At 40.6% G+C, this 13,046-nt stretch overlaps 1 protein-coding gene across 2 annotated transcripts; it reads left to right on the top strand.

Annotated features, from left to right (window-relative positions):
* The first annotated feature begins 255 nt into the window (after positions 1-255).
* ING3 (inhibitor of growth family member 3) lies at positions 256-12,400 on the top strand. 2 transcript variants are annotated; one of them, XM_063446837.1, is made up of 12 exons: positions 256-381; positions 469-540; positions 4,757-4,857; positions 5,463-5,528; positions 6,305-6,401; positions 7,244-7,309; positions 7,433-7,513; positions 7,821-7,978; positions 8,102-8,292; positions 9,675-9,870; positions 10,437-10,475; positions 11,272-12,400. In XM_063446837.1, the coding sequence occupies exons 1-12, from the start codon at positions 354-356 to the stop codon at positions 11,386-11,388; spliced, it is 1,212 nt and encodes a 403-aa protein (XP_063302907.1). In that variant the 5' UTR covers positions 256-353; the 3' UTR covers positions 11,389-12,400. The 2 variants fall into 2 exon arrangements, with proteins under 2 accessions (XP_063302907.1, XP_063302906.1); XM_063446836.1 differs by having other exon boundaries at positions 7,394-7,513.
* Positions 12,401-13,046: the final 646 nt, after the last annotated feature.

The raw sequence follows: 13,046 nt of genomic DNA, 5'->3' as shown, positions 1-13,046 counted from the left end.
GGCGCTCATGTATGCCGCCTACTGAAGGCACTCACTCCCTTTAGCTGCCTGTAGATGGCGCTCCTGCATGCAGTCTGTAGATGTCGCTGGTGAATGCGGCAGAGTGACGATTCCATGTGCTGCCTGTAGATAGCGCTCCCACACGCAGCTCGCGGATAGCGTTGCGTACCGGCACTACATTTCCCGGCAGGCATTGCGGACGCTCTGACGTCACCGCTCCGATCAGCCAATCAGCGGCGGCGCAGCCTCGTCCTTTGCGCTCAGTGCGGGTTTTGTTTCTCCTCAGCCCGGCGCCATATTGTCTGTGGAATCTCCCCTCGGTGTGCGAGTCGGCGGCCCCTGATACCCCCACCATGCTGTACCTGGAGGACTACCTGGAGAGTGAGTCTGAGGGCCAGGCTGTCCGGGGGGCCGATACCGAGCCCGGCACCGCCTAACAATCTCCCCCTCCCCCCTCTGTCTCCACAGTGATCGAGCAGCTTCCCATGGATCTCCGCGACAGGTTCACCGAAATGCGGGAGATGGACCTGCAGGTGCAGAGTACGTCATGGCAGGCCCGGGGGGCCGGACTGGGGGGCCCGAGACACGGGGAGACAGAGAGAGAGCCGCCGCCATGCGTGTCATACCGAGACTGACCGCCAGGGGGCGGAGCTAACACAGCTACACTGGGTCACGTGGGGACTGGCAGCCAGGGGGTGGAGCTAACACAGCTACACTGGGTCACGTGGGGACTGGCCGCCAGGGGGCGGAGCTAACACAGCTACGCTGGGTCACGTGGGGACTGGCCGCCAGGGGGCGGAGCTAACAGCTACACTGAGTCACATGGGGACTGGCAGCTAGAGGGCGGAGCTAACACAACTACACTGTCACGTGGGGACTGGCAGCCAGGGGGCGGAGCTAACAGCTACACTGAGTCATGTGGGGACACCCCACACTGCTCACACACAGTGACCGGCAGGGGGCAGCGCTCTCACATTACATTGAATGAGTCACGTGGGGACACCGCACACTGCTCACACACACAGTGATCGGCAGGGGGCAGAGCTCTCACATTGAATGAGTCACATGGGGACACCCCGCACTACTCACACACACCGTGACCGGCAGGGGGCGAAGCTTTCACATTACATTGAATGAGTCACGTGGGGACACCACACACAGTGACCGGCAGGGGGCAGCGCTCTCACATTACATTGAATGAGTCACGTGGGGACACCCAGCACTGCTCACACACACAGTGACCGGCAAGGGGCGGAGCTCTCACATTACATTGAATGAGTCACGTGGGGACACCCCGCACTGCTCACACACAGTGACCGGCAGGGGGTGGAGTTCTAACATTACATTTAATGAGTCACGTGGGGACACCCCGCACTGCTCACACACACACACACAGTGACCGGCAGGGGGCGGAGCTCTCACATTACATTCAATGAGTCACGTGGGGACACCACGCACTGCTCACACACACAGTGACCGCCGGGGGCGGAGCTCTAACATTACATTGAATGAGTCACGTGGGGACACCCCGCACTGCTCACACACGCAGGGGCGGAGCTCTCACAGCTACATCGAATGAGTCACGTGGGGATACCCTGCACTGCTCACACACGGTGACCGGCGGGGGCGGAGCTCTCACATTACATTGAATGAGTCACGTGGGGACACTGCTCACACACACCGTGACAGGCGGGGGCGGAGCTCTCACATTGCATTGAATGACTCACGTGGCGACACCCCGCACTGCTCACACACACAGTGACTGGCATGGGGCGGAGCTCTCACATTGCATTGACTGAGTCACGTGGGGACACCTCGCACTGCTCACACACACAGTGACCGGCAGGGGGCAGTGCTCTCACAGCTACATTGAATGAGTCACGTGGGGTTACCCCTCACTGCTCGCACACCTAGTGACAGGCAGGGGGCGGAACTCTCACATTGCATTGAATGACTCACGTGGCGACACCCCGCACTGCTCACACACACAGTGACCGGCATGGGGCGGAGCTCTCACATTGCATTGAATGAGTCATGTGGGGACACCCCGCACTGCTCACACACACAGTGACCGGCATGGGGCGGAACTCTCACATTACATTCAATGAGTCACGTGGGGACACTGCTCACACACACAGTGACGGGCGGGGGCGGAGCTCTCACATTGCATTGAATGACTCACAGGGTGACACCCCGCACTGCTTCCACACACAGTGACTGGCATGGGGCGGAGCTCTCACATTGCATTGACTGAGTCACGTGGGGACACCTCGCACTGCTCACACACACAGTGATCGGCAGGGGGCAGAGCTCTCACATTGAACGAGTCACATGGGGACACCCCTCACTGCTCACACACACAGTGACCGGCAGGGGGCAGAGCTCTCACAGCTACATTCAATGAGTCACGTGGGGACACCCTGCACTGCTCACACACAGTGGCCAGTTGGGGACGGAGCTCTCAAATTTGTTTGAATGAGTCACTTAGAGACACCCCACAATGCTCACACACACAGTGACCGGCAGGGGGCAGCGCTCTCACAGCTACATTGAATGAGTCACGCGGGGACACCCCGCACTGCTCACACACACAGTGGCTGGCAGTGAGCAGAGATCTAAACTGTCAATTGTATAAATATTAATAAAATTAATACCAATATGATTTAGAAATATCATGTCTTAAAGCGACGCTATAGTCACGGAACAACTATAGCTTAATGTACCTGCATCATTTTAATGTAAACACTGCCTTTTCACAGAATGTTACTGCCTTGAGACACCTCCGGTGTCAGTCAGGCGGCCACTAGAGGTGCTTTTTGGGTGCAGCACTGATGTTCAGTTCTTCCACTCTCTACATAATTCAATGCCTCTATGAGGAGATGCTGATTGGCGCAACGTGGCATTTTGCTGCACATGTGCAATAGTCTCCACATGCTCTCCTGTGGGAAAACATGGTATTGATGATCAAAATTGATGATCTCAGTCAAGTAAGCAGAGTGTGGACAGAGCCAGCCATGGCAAGACCAGCACAGTGTGGGGAAAAAGGTAAGTGAAATACCTTTTTTCCAGAGGGCCGCACTCCTAAATGGTTACTTCTTAACTATAGTGTTAGGAATACACATTTGTATTCCTGACATAGTGTTCTCTTAATATGAGAGGATTGGAGGAGAGCAACACACTGAATAATAAGATATTACTTAGAAAGTAAACAACCATAATATTTTAAATGTAAAGCACCTCAAGATTAATTTAAAATTGTTAACCCTTTAAGTACCAAGCTTCTGGAATAAAAGGGAATCATTACATGTCACTTGTCATATGTCCTTAAGGGGTTAATAATAATAGACCTGAATTTCAAATGTAGACAGAATAACAAAACTGGAAAATTATCCCACTTCTGTTAAAGCGGGTCTGTTACTTTCTAGTATTTTTTTTTTAAAGATATAAACTTTATGAAATTCTGATAAAGACGTGGTTGGAATTTCACTGAAATTACAATGGAATCCAAAGATCTAAGACAAAGTAATATAGAGCCTGAGGTTGAGAAAAGGAGGGACAACTGTTTCAACTTTTGTCCAATCTCAACAACTGCCCCAAGTAATGGCTGCGGGTCTATGATCCTGCATAGACTTCAGTGTTATAGTCTTGCGCATGTGCGAGAGTACAGCACTGACGTGACTCCTGGCAGCTGAAGTGTCAGGTGCCAAAGAGACCTGCCACATGAAGATGGCAGTGAGGGACAGCTGGAGGTAAGTAAAACTCACCACCTGTTGGACACTAGACACACAGTGGATCTGTTTGTTTCGGAAGTGTTCAACATATGCAAATATCCCTAAAATTGACAGATCTACTTTAGGTTTTAATTTATACTAGAATGTACTATATAAACTTTAAAAAAAGTTACCAATGCAAGCTGCAATTTCCACAAGCAGCCTTTTTATGTAACTTACAAAACCTACCGTACTACAGCTGCATTGACTCATTCTGACGAAATAGACTACACCGAGATTTTTTTTAATAGAATCTTTTTATGTCTTACAAAGTAGTGTAACACAAAAACATGAATTCAACAAAGTAAATCATAAAAGCACTGGTCGGGGGACTCTATGGCTGCATTCGATTTGCTCATCTGTAAACTTTCTCAACAGCCCTATTTTTTTGGTAATGCACAACTATACATTAAATTGAAAAGCTGAAGCTTATTTTGTCCATAGAAGTCAGTGCAGCTTCAGTACAGTGAATGTTGTAAGTTATGTGAAAATTATAAAAGCTGCCCTTTCACTTTTGACCTTAAAATAAAGAGAAAATCTGTATGAAATGATCTTGTTTATTGTCCGAATTTCTTTTAGAATCCAACACAATCAGAAGATGTACATCAGACTTCTTTGTCTCATGTAAAACCTGATCTTTGGCAAGTGGCAGAGCTTCTGCCTCCATATCTTGCTATAACCTTGTCCTATGGTCAGTAAATGCCCATAACTAGTCATTGCTCCCGCTTAAGATTGTCTATGGTAGATTTTTTTGGAATCTAACATAGACTGTCGTACTCATATGCATGCACAGAAGTACACAATCTTAGAAGTCTCCTGGGAGATTAAGCGCAAGTAGCTGAGGAAACCTAGTAATGGGAAGATGTTGGAGGGAGATACGTACTTCTATTTCCATGTGGGTGGAGCTGCATGTTTCCATCGAGTCTGCATAATGACAGAAGTGCATGAAGTACACATTCAAAATGCATTATTTGTTTTTGATGCAGATGCAATGGATCAATTGGAACAAAGGGTTGGAGAGTTTTTTGTGAATGCAAAGAAAAATAAACCTGAATGGAGGGATGAACAAATGGCATCTATTAAGAAAGTAAGTATTAGGGGTGCTGCTATCTTATTAATTTATTTCCTGAAGGGTCTTTGAATTATATCAATTTTGGGGAATTTGTGCATTAAAATATTGTGTTTGCAGCAATATCGGTCAGTTCATTCATGTTCTGTATGGGACTGAAAATAGAGCACAAATCTCTTGCTCTTTCCAAAAATATCACCATTACTGCGTAGCAAAAAGTATATCAAAATGTATCTAGCAGGGGAAATGTCTATTTGCCTACACATGTAGGTGGGTGTCTACTAGCAAATTGTCTCTGGTCATATAGTATTGTATGTGTTCTGCTACTTCGGGAATGTCATTTGTTCACCATTCTTCAAAAAGGATGTCCAAGAGACTTGCATCTGTTTCCGTGGACTTGGATTGTTTTAAATCAGTGGTTTTATTATACTTATGCTTGTACAGTTGCAAGTGTAATCTAATGGAAAATGCATATTAACAGTGAATTACATAACGGTTGTGCTTATATTCAAAGTTCAAAATATTTTTTTCATCATTAACAATTTTCCTTTTTAAAAGCTTTGGGTGTTTGTTATTGTTTGTATTGAGGCTATAACTTGTTCTTGTTGTTTATTACATTACAGGATTACTTTAAAGCACTAGAAGATGCAGATGAAAAAGTTCAGCTAGCCAATCAGATTTATGACTTGGTAAGTTAATTCTTGCGAAAGCCAATAAATGTATGAGACTCAACTGTAAGGGGTGTATATACTAAGCCCCGAATTGTAGAAAAATTAAGGCTAAAATGGACAATCTCTTGACTAGCAGAGTTAGAGAATAGCTGTTTTGCCAAAACAATGTTTTCAGGTGACGATTATTTAGTGTGATTAATAAGAGTTTTCAGTTGGTTAATTAAAAATGTCCTTATCTTTACATCTACCTCAAACATTAAAAGAACACGCCAAATTTGCACTTTTCTAAATTAACCTTGTTACACCCATGCTTTCAGACAACTTGTCCTGTTGCTCCTGGGTTTAACTAAATGGAGCTTAAGTCAAGAGGCAGGTAATTGCTCAGAGCACCTTCCTTCCAAAAGACTTGTCATTAAGCTGCACTGGGAACTCTATGATTGGACAGCCACAGCAAGTCTTGGCTAAGGAAGAAGGGGTGGGTTTGTTAAGGCTGCAGATGAGATCTGCAGATAAGTTTTACTCTTGTACACCTCTACTTCCATTATGCTTTGCCATCCTTCAAGTGGGTAAAGTATCATGATAGCAGAGGTTCTGCCTTTTGGCCACCCCTGTCTTGTGCATTGATATCCAAACTTTGGACGTATAGGTAGTACTTTGTTTTCCACTGTGATTATCATTTTTCTGGACATCATTGAAAAATAGTTCAAAACTGAAGTAGTGGGGGAGAGCCATTTCTGCCTTGGGGAGTAATGCACAGTTCATTTTAGGTTTTCATTGTGTTTATTCTCTTGTAGGTAGATCGTCATCTAAGGAAACTGGACCAAGAGTTGGCAAAGTTCAAAATGGAACTAGAAGCGGATAATGCAGGGATTACGGAAGTCTTAGAAAGAAGTAAGTATAGATCTTTATTGATGAAAACATTAAAGGATTTACTAATGGATGCCCTTGAACTTCTAGGCTCTCTTATTTTTCCGCCTTTGTCCTGCTGTGCATTTTCCTTGTTTGGGGTTACTGAGGAGTGTATTTTTATTTTGTTTTTTTTAAACACAATAACTGATGTTTCAGTCTGCTCCAAGTAACAGTTCTCTTTGCACTCAAGAGGTCCCACTCCAGCAGTGCTGTGTAAGCATCCTAGCCCCAAAACAACCCTGATCAATCTCTGATATGAAATCCTTATTTGTGGGTTATCAGGTGTGTCCTGATACAGATTTCCTCCCTGATCATAGCCCTCAAGACAATTTAGTTTCTCAGTGTCACTTTGGCCTATGTATAATAGGCAATATTATTTTTTAGAACAGGTGATGTTGTGGAGAGTAAATGTTGCAAAAAATATTTTGGGTGTGGAGTATGAATTTATGGTTGCATTTTATCTAAAGTTTAAGGGTAGCATATTTAAGTTCTGTATTCATTGTAAAAACAACACAAAGGCATAAAGTGGAGTATTTGATAACAAACACGTGGTAAAATAACTAAAATGTGAGCATTAACTGGTTAAATAATGTTTAATCACACTTCTTCACAACCTAAATATATTCGGAAAGCAACAAATAGGAGAGATCAAACCATATTACAGGATGGATAAGTAAAGCTAATGCGAGGCATTGTGTCTCAAACTGTATTCAAATTGTCATGTTCTAATTATTCCTCATAACTCAACCAGGACTTGATTTTTAGAAAGTGTTGTAAGAATTTTAGACTGTTTGGATTTACAGACCTTACTTTTCATATTTTAGGATCCCTGGAGATGGATACTCCATCTCAGCCAGTCAATAATCACCATTCACATTCCTCTGGGGAGAGTAAGTATAATTGTTTTTATTTTTTTCCCCTCCCCCAAATCTGATATTACAAAGTGAGCAATATCTGCATGTTTTTGTGTGTAGAAAGGAAACACAACCCATCATCTCATCATTCCACTACAGACCATGTACCTGAGAAGAAATTCAAATCTGAAGCTTTGCTGTCAACTCTTACCTCCGATGCTTCCAAAGAAAATACACCAGGTAGTTACCAGTTTCTTTTTTCTTTTCCATTCTTTTTTTTTTTTTTTTTAAATAATGCATCAAAAAGTATAGGGACAAATTTTACTTCGACAATCCATTTAAATGAAGTCATAACTAACCTTCCAGGTTTGCGAACCTCATTTCACAAGATAGTATATATTATAGTCTATAAATATCTGATATGCCAAGGTTAGGCACTACACTGTGTAGCCAATTAACACTGACCAGATAAGTTACGTCAATGTATAGAATTACACATTATTAAGAAATACTTTAATTTGATATATATCCTGTTTCTCCTTCTAAGGCTGCAGAAATAATATATCCTCATCCTCCACAAATAATGTCTACAATGTAAATTCCGCCCAGCCACTGACGTCATATAATTTGAGTACTCTGTCATCTGGGGCTGGTGCTGGGGCTATTACAATGGCAGCTGCACAAGCAGTTCAGGCAACAGCACAGGTATGTTTTATTTCTTTGTTTTTGTTCCGAAGTAAATTGACTTCTATGTAAATTTACTGGTTAAGATCTGATCACTGCTTTTGTGAACGTTAAGTGATATGGAAATGTTGCATTTTTCCATAGATGAAGGAAGGGAGGCGAACATCTAGTCTAAAAGCCAGCTACGAAGCTTTTAAAAACAATGATTTCCAACTTGGGAGGGAGTTTTTGACTAAAGATTCAGCAAATTACTCAACTTCAGCATTGGCTTCTACATTAACACAGACATTGACTTCTTCAGCGACCACAGACTCAAGAAGTGGCAGAAAAAGCAAGTGAGTACAATTTATGGTTTCAACATTGAAAATGTACCTGATTTGCTTTTATCATCTATGTCTAACTTTACTGAACAGCAAGCTGTCTTGAGTTGATGTCATAGCTAAATATTGTAATATATTAATATAAAATATAGTCCTTGGATGCATTTTAATACCCCTAGGATTCCTAAGATATATACATAGAAACGGAAAATGTTATGCGATAAAGAGTAGTTTTAAAAAGATTTATGTATTTTTATTGAGAAAATAGGAAGGAGTTACACATTAAGCTGCATAAAAATAGCAATCTAAAAATACAATACATATCAGTTCAATATACAATATAGAATAAATGTATGTATTCCAAACACTACAGTACGGGTGCCTCATCAATTATATTCCCCCTGCCCCTTGTAAATGAAAACAAAACTAGCCTGGCTTCCAAGCCCTCTAATTTGTAAACTAATGGATGTGGGGGCAGTGTCCCTTTAAGATTAAGCAAATTATATATATATATATATATATATATATATATATATATATATATATATATATATATATATGATATGTAGAATTGTCCCCCCTTTCTCTCTCTCTCTCTCAAACTAGAAGATCTTTTAATTTTATGAAGAGACAGTCACACAATAAAAACACCGATAGGAATCTCAAAAAAGTAAAACTGTAAACAAAACCATACTTCATAAGAAGAAGAAAAAATACAGATGGACTGGGAAGTAAACTCGCCAATACAGTCGTATAACATAGATATGTGAAAGTTAGTCTATTACAGCGAAAGAGGAGTGCAAAGAACTAGATTGGGGGGAAAAGTGACCTGCCAGCACCTTGATCAACATAAATCCGAAGCAGATTAAGTCATTATTTACAAGGAAGCGAGACCCTGTTCTGTGCAAGAAGTCTGCCCAATTGATTCGCAGTTAATTCCTCCGTACCATTTATGGAATTCATTTTCTGCAGCGCTACCCCTGAAATCCGTCACAGACTTTTGCCATCTACATGCAAAACAAATGAAAGTCGCTATACAACATTTTATAATGATTTTAAGGCAGGTCTAGACCGTGCAGAACCGCTTGGAACACCACACAGTAGAGCAAGCTTAGATTCAGGGTCAAGCCAAAGAGCTGACTCAAATATCACTACAACGACCTCCACTTCATTTTGGAGCACAGCTTGAATCCTCTAAATTGTGCCTTTGCCTCAATTTGGGAATTGCAAGTCCTTTCAAAACAGGTTAGTGAAGGGTCTTAAGTTGTTAGAGAGCTAAGGCAAAGATAAATTTTTAATAAATCCATAGCTTACATTTACAAAATAGTGTGATGATTTGAATATATTAAAATATGTTCACTTTTTATTTTTTTATTATTCTACTCTTATCTTTCTAGGAACAACAACAAATCTTCAAGTCAGCAGTCATCTTCTTCATCATCTTCGTCATCTTTATCGTCCTGTTCGTCATCATCTGCCTTAGCACATGAACTGTCTCATCAACAAACAGCTGCTGTCCCAGAATCAGATTCAAATAGTCAAGTAGATTGGACATATGATCCAAATGAACCTCGTTATTGTATTTGCAATCAGGTTAGTGTTTTCACATTATGTGTATATGCAAAACCTTTTAACATTTTGAATTAAACATAACCATATATCATAACATTGTTTATTTGCACAAAAGTGAACTTGCCATTCAAAAGAAGTTGCTATTTTGTGTTTGGCTGTTGATTGGAAGAGTTCTCTCTTTTATACCATATACTTTTATACATTCTCCTCACCTAGCTGATCATCGCAGAGGATCCCATGTTTCTATGTTGCATGCCAGATCTCTTACTTTTTTATGCTTTCAATGGGAGAGTGAAATGTATGCAATATCGTGCACAGTTAATTCTTTTCATGAAGAATTTGCAATATTTTGCTTGTTTAAATCACATTTTGGGGCTGCAATTCTCTCTCCTGCCAGTGGTGTCCACTGAAAAAGACTGTAGATTACCATATTCTATTCAGGGTTAACCCCTTGACTGCCCTATCACTTTACTTTATATCAGGCTTCCACTCTGCTAGTTTTCTAAAGACTGTAGACTGGATTACATGCTTGACCTGAATATTTGGTTGTGCATTTTCTTAATGTTTGTCATTCATTTTCATGCTAGGTATCGTACGGTGAAATGGTAGGCTGTGACAACCAAGATGTAAGTACCTGAAATCATACATTCCAACATTTTTTATTTTTTTTTTTTCGGATGTTTACAGTTTAGCGTTAACACACTGAATAGTAAGCGGTGTTTAATAATAATGTGCTGCTTTCTCTGCAGCTCCACTATTTTGGACTGGATTTTTTTTGCAATCCCCTTCCCTATTTACCACATTTACTGTTTAGTAAATAAACCTCATTACTAGATATTATCATGACTTGCATAACTGAAGAAAACTATTCTATTTGCTATGATTGCTTGTAGTATTTCATAGTAGGCTGTCAGTTCTGTTACACCAAAGATGCAATGGTACCAGACCATTGCCAGGCATGAGATAGGCCGTAATGTCCAAATATGCTATTACTAATAGAAAGCAATAAGGATATGCTCTCCAAACAGTACTTGGAACGGGAAGAGTCTAGAGGTATCCCACACACAGTACACATAGCTGCCAATAGAGTTTAGCGAGTCCACCCAAATCTACCAAAGAAATATCAAGGTTTTTCCAAAACACAGATTAGTCGTTACTCCTTTTTTCTATAATGTCAACCAAAGTCAAAAACAACAATTGCTTCATTATACAGAATTTAAAATAAAATGTTTATTGTATTCCTCCAAGATGAACATAGTCTGTTTATCTTTCAGTTGCCTTCTAATATTATATCTTTACAATACTCTGAGTTTCTTTGAAACATATAATGTCACACAGAGAAAGAACGCACTAAAACATATGTTCTGCTTTTGTTTTAACCGGGAATTTCTAACTTTTTTTTTTTTCCTTTCCTCTTAACAGTGCCCAATTGAGTGGTTTCATTATGGATGTGTTGGACTGTCAGAAGCTCCAAAAGGCAAATGGTACTGCCCTCAGTGTACTGCTGCTATGAAGCGAAGAGGCAGTAGACATAAATAAAGTTTAGTAAAAGACTGTACGAACTTGACTTTACACTCCACTTTTCATGTTGTTCAAAAACGAAATGTAACCATCTATTCAACTTCCAACTGTCATTTTGCTACTTGTAATTATATCGCAAGCAACAGTATGCAACACAACATATTGAAACTGATCATTGACTACCGCCATTTGTATGCAGTTGTTCTACATTTTAACTTTGGGCATTGACTTACAATTCTCGTAGAGGAGTTAAACAGTCCAGGGATTTTGTTTTTTCTTTCCTCTCCATTCTGAGGCAGAGACCATCACTTGCACGGAATTACAGATTAATATGTAACACTCTATGTAAAACGATATCCCTGAATTTACTTAATTGTATGAAATATGGTAAAATGAAAGCTGTCTATGGACTTCCTTTGTTTCTGTTTGAAAAAAAATTCAGCTGCCTGAAGCAAATGAGCTTATGTACTTTGGGCCGTTGTGCTGCCGTCCATTGTTTATATGGATAGATAATTTAAACTTCTATGTAAAGAATAAAATGTTGACATTTAGTATTTGTATGTTACTACACATAATCGTGTAGTACGGTATTGACGTAAGCAGTTTTATACCAAATGTGTTTATTTTATTGTTTAAGTAGTAAAAAAGTAGTTTATACTAGGAAATAACATTTTTCATGGTTAGTCATGAATATAGAAATGTTTTGTCTTGCTATCATTCAGAAGAATCAGTATAGTGCAAAGGACTAACAAAGAATAATTCAGAAATATGTAACAAACAAGAAATATGTTTAAAGGGGAAAACAAAACCTACCTTGCTCCCTGTGGCAAAACCTAGGGTTTTTTTTCCCAACAGCTTACAGGGTTTGGGTGAGATTGACTCATGGTTAGGGAGCAAGGAGAAATCTTGTGGTCTGTAGGAGAATTATGGAGCACATTTATTTCTCATTCTAGTCCTTTCTACATCTGCAATGCAGCTGTGAGTTGCATTCATTTACTTGGAAAAATAAAAGCAGTACTATTGGCACTCATTCATTGTACCTATTCTTTGAGAGCGCGGATAAGCTGTTAAACAGCTGCATAATGTTAGTAGACGCTGTTGCTATTTGATTTAGAGAAATTGTTTTTTTTAAGTATTCCATGGTGGAGCTATTGTGTCTATTTTTTCCACTACCCAACATAACAAAAATATTATTTTTATAATACAATTGTATTTTACTGTGGGTGTCTGGATAATTAATTTAACTCTAATCCCTTCAATATTGTCTATGAAATCTGTGTATACACAGTAATTTGCAATGCAAAATGGAAACCATTATACTGGTCCCCACCAGCTCCCACACTATACAGCAGCATGCATGGCTAAATGTGTATAAAGCAGATTTTGGGAAGAGGAGTTAGAGGGCTGTGCACCCTCAGCAGGGCTTTTGAATTTGAGTGGTTCTAAAATTTTACTTTCTATGGTAGCATTCTGGAATCTGTCCCATGGTTTCTGCTCCATTTTATATCTCTGCTTCAATTCAATGTATAAATGTGCATCATTATATATAGATATACATACACAACAGCAATATATGCGAAAACACCTACTTTGAGTTAACTTGTACTATATTTTTGGAACATGACTTGTAGGGTTAATAACTTAACTAAAGTGATTTCAAGGTGAGTTTCAAATTC

Source organism: Pelobates fuscus, chromosome 3 (genome assembly GCF_036172605.1).
Source record: "Pelobates fuscus isolate aPelFus1 chromosome 3, aPelFus1.pri, whole genome shotgun sequence".
NCBI classification, from domain to species: Eukaryota; Metazoa; Chordata; class Amphibia; order Anura; family Pelobatidae; genus Pelobates; species Pelobates fuscus.
The sequence above is the reverse complement of the archived record's forward strand: the minus strand, read 5'-3'. Positions and strand labels throughout refer to the sequence as shown.

Bases quoted from the DNA above. Each gene is read 5' to 3' on its own strand.
- ING3 (XM_063446836.1), top strand. From the start codon at position 354: ATGCTGTACCTGGAGGACTACCTGGAGA. The intron at 5,529-6,304 runs GTAAGTTAATTC...ATTCTCTTGTAG, and splicing joins CCAATCAGATTTATGACTTG to GTAGATCGTCATCTAAGGAA. The intron at 10,476-11,271 runs GTAAGTACCTGA...TCCTCTTAACAG, and splicing joins TAGGCTGTGACAACCAAGAT to TGCCCAATTGAGTGGTTTCA.